The sequence below is a fragment of the Diadema antillarum genome, unplaced genomic scaffold (genome assembly GCF_040938485.1).
Source record: "Diadema antillarum isolate AM-2024a unplaced genomic scaffold, OU_Dant_1.0 scf00000229, whole genome shotgun sequence".
NCBI lineage: Eukaryota > Metazoa > Echinodermata > Echinoidea > Diadematoida > Diadematidae > Diadema > Diadema antillarum.
Window position 1 is genome coordinate 256,138 of NW_027271118.1, and position 11,440 is coordinate 267,577.

The 11,440-nt window shown below is 41.9% G+C and overlaps 1 protein-coding gene across 1 annotated transcript; it reads right to left on the reverse strand.

The window, feature by feature from the left end:
• Window positions 1-573: 573 nt before the first annotated feature.
• Window positions 574-3,299, reverse strand: LOC139724783 (GTP-binding protein Di-Ras2-like). Its single transcript, XM_071635900.1, has 2 exons — window positions 3,133-3,299; window positions 574-2,028 (listed from the first exon to the last, which is right to left on the reverse strand). The coding sequence occupies exon 2, from the start codon at window positions 1,942-1,944 to the stop codon at window positions 1,228-1,230; it is 717 nt and encodes a 238-aa protein (XP_071492001.1). The 5' UTR covers window positions 1,945-2,028; window positions 3,133-3,299; the 3' UTR covers window positions 574-1,227.
• Window positions 3,300-11,440: the final 8,141 nt, after the last annotated feature.

Sequence of the window (11,440 nt, forward strand, 5' to 3'; positions counted from 1 at the left end):
CCTCTCTGGTTTGTTGTAACGACTTGAATGATAGAGAAAGAGAAAATGGCTTTCTTACCAATATAACAAGGTATTTCTCGAGAAAGAAAGCATTTCCTTTGACAACTACTGACTGTGTCTCTTACAATGAATGCTTGAAAAGGCCAGGATGCAGAGTTTAAGTACGCACTGACTATAATTCATATATGAGACTTCGTTGTTATGAAAATTGCGACACGGAGCCACATAAGAAACCACTATTGTAGTATGTTAGCCCTTTGTGCTTGGTGAACGATAATGATATTTTTATTCTTTATACGTTTCGCACTGATTACAGAAGTCTCTTACATACATCTCTTTGTATCACAATCCTATCTTAAAGTCTCTCCAATTCATTGAATTTTACTTTGTTTCCAAATTTAAATGTGTCGAGTACCGGTATTTCTTTTTTTTTATTTGAGTGACGAAGTCTATGCACGTTTTTTTTTTCCGCGTCTTACCCCTCTGGTAAAATTCGGCCAATGAATTTATATGACATAATAATCTAGATGGCAGCTAGAAATATACTCTGCCCTTTACTGCACCTCGTCAGCAGGCGATATGGCGATGTATATCTTCTTTCCCCCAATATGATAACATGTTTGTGGTAGCATGAATAGGTACACTAGAAAGGTACATAGATAAATTGGTGAGGAGGGATATCATTTCAAGCACAGTGCGGCTAGCTGCCCCAAGAATCTCATATTTGGCAATCTGAATTTCTAGTCATTTGTTTTCTACCGGTGTCTTACATTAACGTGTCTTCCAATTGTGTCTATTTATGTCTTAAATAAAGCTTTTAACAGCGACAAATGTACTAGATAGAAGCCTTGGCTGCAAAATGCTGACATTTTGAAATACAAAATATGTGTTATATAAGTTTTCTATCATTTTTGTTTTGCGGTTGATTGACACAGTGGGTATGACACTGTGGTATGACAACAGCTTCAGCTTTTTTTTCTGAAGAACGCGTCAAAGTTACTTCTTCGTGTTCCCATAAACAGCTATTGTTTTTTGGTTATGTGTCAAGTATGCAGTATTACATAACATAAAAAAAGAAACTCATTCAAGCAGTATTGCGCGTGTCAATGTCTGTAATAAAACACGTAAAAAGGTGTAACATTATGCAAATGTATTTTGCTGAACAGATAAACACGATGTGACAATACATCGCAAAAACACCACCTCAACTGCGCACTCCAAGCTCCACTAGCAAATAACGCAGTCGTTCTTGTTTGGATCAGCAGTTTTCATCTTCGGTCTGGCCGAACGTCGGATCAAGCTCCGACTCCGCGAGATATCCTTTTCGCTCTCACGGAAGCTTCTCCGGTCGCCTCGTTGTCGCGACTTGTATCCGTACTCGCTCATCCTCCGTTTCAACACCGGGCTCAACTCCCGAGCGATTGGGATCTTGGCTAGTTCGAGGAGCTTCTGGAAGATGTCCAGTATGAGAAAATTTTCCTTGGCCGAGACCTCGAGATGGGCGCAGCGCCAGTTGTTCTGCGCCAGGACGTCCCTGGCGTCATCGAGGTCAACTCGTCGTTGCAGCTCGAGATCGGATTTGTTGCCGACTACGGCGATGGGAATGTCCTCGTAATTCTGCCGCTGCTCCTGGATCTGGTTGTATATGTGTTTGACGTTCTCAAACGACGCCGAGTCGTCGATGGAGTAGACAAGCACGAAAGCGTGGGCCGTCGAGATCGACAGCCGTCTCATGGCCGGGAACTGGAGAGTGCCTGATGTGTCGAGGATGTCGACCTTGATACTGTGTCCGTTGATGTGATACTCGCGGCAGTGGAGGTCCTCCACTGTTTCCTTGTACTTCTCCTCGAAGCGGCTATTGATGAATTGCTGTATGATTGCGGTCTTACCCACCTTTCCTGAGCCCAGGACGACGAGCCGGTAGTGCTCCTCGCTGTCCGACATGGTGATCTGCTGACCTCGCCCAAGATGTTATGCACTCCTTAAGATCCTAGCGCCTCATCCTCTGCACAAAGCTTCCAGGAGAACCTGTGAAACACACGTTACAAACGACACGCTGACGACAATGACTAAGGTGATGCAATTCTTGTACGAAGAAGGTGGAATCCTTACACAAACATCTCACCACCACCGCAAATGAAATCCACAACCAGTGATGCCGGTTGTAATATTACTCGAAATCGTTTCCAAACGCAATTCACATAATATGTCTAACTACGCCAGTGAATCACAGAACATCATAGTAGAGCTGGAGATATGCGATATGACAGTGTGCTTGGGTAATGAGATAATAGAGAGATTCGGATAATCCACTTTGTCGCTGCAGGAAACTCCTGTGCACTGGTGGTTAGAATAAGCGCAGAAAGGCAAAATATTTCAAGGACAACTTACGGCGGCGTAATCTATGCTGTAGGTCACGAAACGTTCTACACTCTCATTCACCCATTAAAGTCAGTCACGTATTAGTGTGAGGAGAAAGCGAAGTATAGAATTAGAACTAACAAAGCAATTTTCACATGACATGTCCACTCATGATATCAAACACATGTGTAATCCTGGAATAAGCCCCGGGGCTTTGGAAAGAAATCGTTGAGAAGCCGATTAAGATTGTCGGATATAGACAGCTGCAAAAACTCAGGATGAAGATAAGCTTGTCCACAACCCGATTAAGTGCCCCGAAATTGACTGTGGCGTTCGGGCTCCTCTAAAAATGAATTCCGTAGTTTTCGGGGTTTTTTTCAGCTCCTCTGCTCTCAGTGTAAGTTTGTAAAGAGAGAAATTATTTTCCCCTCCTCTTTCCCACTTCTGTTGCTTTCGCCAAGGAAGAAAACTCGCTTGTGTTTCACTCACAGGCTGATCGACCGTCGTTCCGTAACGATGCACAATATTCCGCCTTATCCCCCTCTCCCTCCTGGCAATTATTCGCTTAACTTGAGTCCAAATGCCAAAACAAACAGAGAAAGAGAATAGTAAAAGATTAGGTCAGTCGATGCGTGGATTTGTTAACGGCGAGTCTTCATACCACCAGCGAGTTTGTTGGATTTTTGTCGCCTTATTTCAACGCGGTATATGCTCGGAAAAAAAGAAACTTGAGTCACAACGCGAACCAAATGAGGTACAATGTGTCCTTACTTTAATACGAAGAGAATCATCACGCCGTTTAGATCCTCTGGATCTGAAAACAGTCTTTCTGCGAGGATTCAAGCGTACAGAAAGAGCAACCCAAGTATGTTTAGAAGAGGGTAAACTGCAGCGAGAAAATGCGGCAGGACATCCGAGGACTGTTTGTACTGCTCCGAATGAGGTGGCAGCCGAAATGAGGCGGTAAGCCCGATGACTTCGTCCTTTAGTAAGTGCTCCTGTGTTTACTCGCGGGCTATTCCATGCTTATAATACTCGGTACACAGATGCGCTGTGTTTGCTCCGTTGTACACGTTCACATCTCCTGTAGATCTGTAGATATTGTGAGGGCGCTGTTTATCACGAACAGCTAATGTGTTCTGTTGTACATGTACTGTAAAGCGCCCTGATCCATAACATTTTTTTTTCTCAAACTTAAAGAGAGTTCAGCTGTTTAGCTATTTTGTTTGTTCGCGATTTGATACAATAGTCTTAAATGTAGACACGAATATTTTGATTTTTATCAACTATTTTACACCGATTATTGTATTCTGTCATCTTTATTGCAGAGCAAGTCTAACAAACGAATACAAGCAAACATCATTACACACCATGCCTTACGAATAGATTAATGATAATTTATAGTAACGCTATCACATAATAATGTTAGTACCAGTCCGAGCAATCTAAAAATCAGACAGAAAGTAATCATATCCTCATAACTTCAGAATAGATTAGAGATTTTAGATATTTAATGTTATTAGTAATTGGGTAATACTGATTGATATCAAAATCCTTTGTTACTCGTCATGCATTGAGGCTTGGTAATCATTATGGTTACTGAAAGCTAAAATCGTAGTTCCAAAAATGCATTCGAACCATTTTCAGCAATAAAAAAAAAAAACGCATTTCACACACCATGTACAAACAACCATCCCACACGAACGATGAGATCACAAACTGAGCAACAAATATCCCCGAATATTCAACCAGCCTCAGTCGAATAAAGCAAGTATACCTAGGAGATTTCTTTATTGCCTATAAATGAAAATGTGGAATAATCATTCTCTGCTCGCATTGCACGTAATATGACCTAGCTTATATCCGCCGTCGCATTCATCATATCTCGGTATAGCCCGGACAATCAATCTCATTCAAACGTAAAAGTAGCCAGTCTATAGATACAGCGTCCAGACTTGTGAGTGTTATTGTGTGTGTGTCAGGCAGAGAAACGCGTCTTCCGAGAGAAGGCTTTTGTTCAGCGGTGTAAGTGGGAGGAGACAGTCAGCCTATCCTGGTAAGTGTGTTCGCAGTCTCTTCTTTCAGACCTGTGTTCGAAATATTTATATCTATTTGTTTGTTTATCACTTTTTTAAAGAGAACACCCATGCAGCGTGATCTCTTTGTAAGTTGCTCTGTGTGCAAATGCAATAAGTTTATGAAATATAAGAAATTAAGAAAACACTTCAGTAGCATTACAACGAATTACAGTAGATGAGCACAAGTACTTATTGTTGTGACACTATAAGCAGTTAGTCAAAAGTATTTACACGAATAGAATGATATTGCACAAAGTATGTATATTCCTAGTTGATAAGGAATGATCAGAATGCAGGATATGGTTAATTCAATATGTCGTCACCACCCCACAGACCACAGCTACACCGCTATGTCCTTTTTGGAAATCTAATGTGTTTTAATTTTTTTTTTGAAATACGAGTCCTGTCTGCAAAGCAGAATGCTTTCTATTTCACATTTCAAAAACGCCGCTCGACAAGTTTTGTTGTATACAAGTTGTTTTATCTCGCATATACAAAATGCATGTGAATAAGCTAAATCAGTTCGATGGTCATGCATTGAAATTGCATATCATAGATACGATATCTTAATTTGAAAGATTGGAATTCGACTCCAGATGTTCGCAGTTGATTTGATGCGTGAGGTTATTATAGACTATTGTTTTCATCCACTAGGGGCCCTGGGTGAAATAACGGAATGGTTTATCTCGCTTTCAAAGGTGCGAGGTAAGACTACACCTTTACGGCCTTTCTTTATAGACCGCGAAAGTATTTAAGTCTAGACATATGCCACAGTCGTAAAAACAGCCTCAGCAAATATTGCCCCGACTTTGTCTAGATAATCTCGTTGAAGAGATGAGGCAGAAGCAGTCGGACAGTTACCGCTACATCGATTGATACACACTTACCCCACTGGTAAGAGAGGGGGCGTACCCCACTGGTAAGAGAGGGGGATGAGAAAGACGGAGAGAGGGTGGCGGTTGGGGGGGGGGGAGGTGGATGGGGACACAGGAGGGGAGAGGTAAGACGACACAGTGAAACGGGAAATGGGCATAGTCATTTTGGAGCAGTCTTAAAATTGTTCTATAAACATTAAGGGTCAAATACTTCACACGGCATTAAAGTTAATGTTCAATTCGTCCCCTCCCTCACACACACACACACACATACACACACACAGACACACACACACAGACACACACACACATGCACGCACACACACACGCAAACTCACACATACACACACATACACACACATTCTCTCTCTCTCTGTCTCCGTTTCTTTCTTGCTGACGTGGTCATAGCGTTGTCTATATACTTCATGGGTTTTCTTCATAGCGATAGCCTAAAATGATACCGTGACTACACGTCCGTCAGCACGAGATATAGTACAGTGTAATAAAATTTTCATCCATAATACAATACGGGAAAGAGACAAACAAAACGATGCAAGAGAAAGAGTAAGAGAGAAAGAGAGAGAGAGTGAGAAAAAGGGAGATGGAGTGATCGAAATGAACGTTAGTAGCGCATGGTGTAACGTTACCTCCTTGGATTGCTATATTCTGATGTCCAATCACCCACTGGCATACAATAGAAGGTTTTCGGGACTATAGAGTTACTAATGCGTTGACGCTTAGCCAGACCGAAAATTACTTTCTTGGCATGGTTCAGTACAGGCGTATGTCCAGAATATACGTGGATGATCGTATACTCTGTCACGAATAATGTTTAAAAAGGAATAAGTGGTCTCATTTAGAGAGATTGTATGATCTCGCGACAAAAATGATCGTCCGGTGATCTAACGCCCGAAGCCTTTTAATCTCTAGTGTTTGTTACATTTCTGTTTATTCATTCAAATGATGTCATGCCAAAATTAGAAAGGTAAACAGTTGTATTTTCGAGTAGCTGAGGTCAATGGGTCAATCCAATGGCTCCATAAAACGAGGATTATATCAGTGAAATAAAAGTTGCCGATCTACCTTATTTTGGTGACGTACCAATAATTGAAACTCAAATAATCTTCTACGTTGATGGCTGCTCGACAACATGTGTTACTGACATTCACGGGCCATCATTCGAAACATTGCGGTGATGCCGGGTATCATTTGATGTGGAAACTTTGATATGTGAAGTGAGAAGCGATATCAGCTCTTTCGCTGTTCTCAGTATCATTAGTTTATGATTTCCCTCCTTCAGTTGCAACATCTGCCGTATATCAGGCCAAAGGTGGTGATAATGGACTAGCGTTATTCGAACCCATATCTTCGGTCGTGTTGATAGCCTGATCGGCACCACACATTCATCTGACATGTGCTGGGTAAATTCGCATGTGCAGCTGATGGATTAGATGTAAAATATAACTGGATATTGGTTACATTGCCTTCGGCATTTCGGGTTTGTCGACATTAACCGCACAAATCAGCTTCTCTTCACCATCTCTCCTCTCGAGAGCATAACTATGGAATACAAGTACTTTTTACAACAACAACACAAAAAAAAACAGTCTGGAAGGTAGAAGAATTTTGTCTATGGAGGCTACGTTGTCAACAGTCAACTGTATGCTCTCTCTTTTGTAATTTGAAGTATTAGAATTGCAATGAGCGTAGGAAATTAAGCCGAGTGCAAATAGACAGAGCATTGATTAGAACTCAAGCGGCAAAGGTGTGCCGTGCTTAATATATAGGCTTCTAGACTTAACGCCAGTCATCTGGCAATCTTCACACAATGCGTGTCGTAGAGTAGCACACTAGTCGGTGAACGAGTTGAATTGTCTTTGCCCTGTTTGCAAACGATCGTGAACCACGTACATGAGAGCGAGGATCGAGGTGCAGTGGATGAAACACGAGACTCTTATCAAAACAGAAGATCATGGGTTCGGATCCTAACAGAACATTCACATCCTTCGACAAGTAACCACTATTACCTTCTGGACTATTAGGTGTAAAATGGCAACCTGCCAAAGCCGGGGTACGATAAACGGCATGCAGGGTCCTCTACTGAAACAGTGCTTACACCACAGAGTCTACTCTGGTCAAATAAGACTATTATCATCGTCCCTTTGACAAGACTACCCAACACTCTTCATAACAGATGCAGATATCCATGTAGATATAGTCTTTGAGTCTACATTTAACAGTCTAGATATTTCCGATGTGAAATGGTTGCTCTGGTAGTGGTAGATATTTTACACATGCAGTGTGAAACGATATCGCACGATATTGATGGTCCATGATTGTCTTTAAAGGCTGTTGACCGCTTCAGAGTCTTGCGTGGCAGGAAAACTGGTCACTTACAAATTCTACTCATTCCACGTCCTCCACAGCCTTTGGGGAAAAAATCCTGAAATTCACGCATTATTTCCCGGACGAGTGTGTCTGATGTTCCATTATCTGTTATTTGTTTGGCTTTACCTTTCCCTGTCTGTACATGTTTGAAAAAGACGCATTATTCAATGACAGATTGCAAAACTATTTATTCAGACTCAACGACAACAGTACTTTCGGTCCGATATCTGACAACTCAATGCGTAAATTATATTCCATTGCTCGACATTCGACACCTGCAATATATCTTTATTTCAGATATCCAGAAGTATCGTTTATTTTTGTAAAATAATGTTAAAGCTTTCATAGGATAATTGCGACAAAGACCGTGGAACGTATTGTCACGAACGAGTTTCATCCAATCAAAGTTGTGCGAAGATTGTTCATCAACCTCAATCGCCCCCTCCGCCCATCCACCCCCATTCCCACGCACGCAATCACTTTGACAAGTTGGTACATATAACTCTAAAGTAATGACAAGAAAAGAAAGAAAACCGGCTAAATTGTGCTGGAGAGGTCTTAAAATTTAAACCTCTCTCTCCCTCCACTTGCTCCCGGGGGGGGGGGGGGGGGGGGGGTATTCCTGCAAGAATGAGATACCGCAATGGGCACACACAATAGACAGATTTCACCTACACACTTCATCACAGTCAGTGTATGTTCGATGTCAGCGTAAATTTAAGCTGAGGAGAAGTAGGTCTGAAGGGGAGATAAAAAGACAAACACACACCTATAATCCCATCGTATTCTTTCCGCCCTGTTCTAGTCAAGTAAAAATCAGTATAGTGTTGCGTCAGGCACTGGAACATGTGCCCCGTTCAGTCACGTGTAATGTAGCCTCACCTTAGAGAGAAAAACAACTTAGGAAAATTAGGCAGAGACACGAACCTACAGTCAGGGCATACATCTGAAAAGTGATCGGCCTGTGTTTCTTTCTTGTCTTGACGGGTAAACACGCGGATGGGTACCCTAAGCACGTTATGTTTTCGCGGTCTCCCCTTACAGTTGATTTAGTGAAGAATGTTGAATCTTTCCCCCCATGCTATTTATTCGCTTCTCTCTCTCTCTCTCTCTCTCTCTAGACGGAAAAAAAAACAGGGGTCCGTAAAAGGGGTAGCATATGGAGAAAGCCCGTATAGTCTTCGTATGATTTCCATAAGGCCGGAAAATACCAGTAATTACGATCAATAACCTGACCCCTTGCCATGAAGAGAAGAAAGGGAGTAAAAACACTCCCCCAGGACAAGTACTGACATCCTTCATTTCGTCTTGTGCATCTTTGTACATGGAGTAGAAAGAGACTATCGATTCTCACCGAATGCCACCGACTAGACTACAGCGTTCTGATCATTGCACGTGTTTCCGAGTTTGCTCATGAACATTCACGAAACACTCACAAAGACACATGCACGTAGTTGTACCATGCGTGTCCCAACATTCTTCATTCTCGAATGTCTTTCGGTAATGAAGGGGGAAAAACAGAAACACCGATTGTTCTTGACGTCAATGGAGAAAGTAAATCATTCACTATGTCACCCTCTTTTTTCTGAGCGTGGAATGTCCCTATAAGACTATAAAATTGCCTTCCTTCCTGCTACCATGAAAGTTTGTTGGTTACTATGCTGAGATCAGAATAATGAAATTCCTTATCCCGTCAAAAAAAAGAAAAAAAAAGAAAATGTGGGAATCTAAAAAATGTTGAAATTTGAAGCTAGAATAGTTCTTACGTAATGGAGGTACATTTCGTAAAGATAGAGAGAACCCTGTCTTTCCCTTTGTATGGTTATACGTTTTGTATAAAAAGGAAGTTGACATTATACACACGCACACACTCACACGCACACACATACACATAACCATAGACTCGCATCTAGCATCATCGACTCGCTTGTATGAAAAAAGGTACGTGTATTTTATCTTTCTCCTCTCCCCAAAAAAACAAACAAACAAACAAACAAACAAACCTACCAGACTATGGCAGGATATACAAGATATCACAGATATTGGATCGAAGCAGGGTCTTCTAGGGCAGTCGCACTTAAAAAAAAATCGTACAGAAATAATTCTCCTTAGTTTCCTATCTTTATCGTTATAGCACAAGTGTTAATCACTCCAGAGAAAATGGCTGTCAGGTTTATCGATTGATACTTGTTGTGTGATTATATCATAAATACTAGATACTTTTACGGATTCCTTATGGCAACTTATGTATGATACCCCATACTTCATGTCCAAATTGAGGTAAACCTACACAAATGCATCATCTGAAGCATATCACCATGTGTATATTACGCATGGTGATATGCTATGCAGGGCCCCATTTCATTAAAAAAAAGTTGATATGATATATAGCAACTCTTGCTGAAATGACAATTGCCATGGTAACGACAAGAATCTAGCTTCCTGATTGGCTGTTGCTTTGGGAAGTTGCCATTCCAGGGAGAGTTGCTATCCTAACATCTTTTACGAAATGTAGCCCAGATGATGCATATATTCCTTATCTGGAAGACTGTGATTCGTTCAATCTGACAAAATGCGTAAAGTTTATCAAACACTTTGTATATAATCAACACTGATACGATGGCAAAAATGTAATAGATAGAAAGACACACAAGAAAATTACAAACACGGCTGAAAACACATATAGTTGCATATTACCCTTACAGGGTCTTCACCCAACCTCGGTTACCGCAGAACCCCCGGAGCAGGTTCGATTTGTCAGCACAAATGACAGATATGCGTTCAGCGACTTCTCGGCATGTGGTAAGTATTTGGCATGCAGCAGTGTCCATTTCCTATACATGGCTTTCATCACAAGACTGGGTTTAATATGAGATTCAGGTACCCCCTCGCACGATCTAAGTAAGATGTGGACGTGTTTAGCTAGGGTGAGCGGCTCCCTCGCTTCTCTCGGCTTTCGGCTGCTATGATACAGGTTGCAGTTTCATGTTTCGACTTCTCCACGAGAGAAAAACAAAGACGGAAGGGCGCTGACTCCTGCAACCGGAGATTCCATCAACAGCCCTTTGCTCCTCCTTGCCTGAGACAGAGAGGGAGCGGAAAGGGGGTGAAGGGAAGGAACTAGAATCTGACAATAGTCAAACCTCAGTCGTCCGTTTACTTCTTGCGCGTCTTCCGTTAGGGACGCGGGCGTGGTTTCCTATATTTTATGGGACTTTAAAGGAAAACACAAAACGGTTCCCTCGGAATAAGTTTTACAATGTGATTAAATCAGTGAATGCACGTGTGCTGTTATGCGTGTTTAGGATGTTGGTATGAGTCGGTGTGAGTGTGTGTGTATATGAGAGAGAGGGAGAGAGGGGGGGATTAGTGATGCTGGAAGTGAGCTTATGTGAGTATGGGCGAAACTACCTTGGAGCGATTTCGCTGCTCCCAAAGGGAACACATTTTGACCTTTCGATGACTGGAGTCTCAGCGTAATTGGCAGTCGGATGCGGCGCGGCGTTTCTTGTTTGGAATGTAGTTTGATGGAGGGAGTTTGGAGCTCGTTCACTTCTGGGATGAGCTGACTTCCACTTCATCAACTGACCTAGTTGTTTCGCCCTAATCTCACTTAATTAGTGCATGACGACGTGTCGACAACATTCTTGTTGACAATTCAAAATGGCGCGAAAAAGTGGGGAACACACGTTCTTGCAGATGATCTCTACGATTAATAATGGCTGAAAGAACGTGACA

What these genes read in the sequence shown, in the direction of transcription:
- LOC139724783 (XM_071635900.1), bottom strand. Translation starts at nt 1,944, where the DNA reads ATGTCGGACAGCGAGGAGCACTACCGGCTCGTCGTCCTGGGCTCAGGA.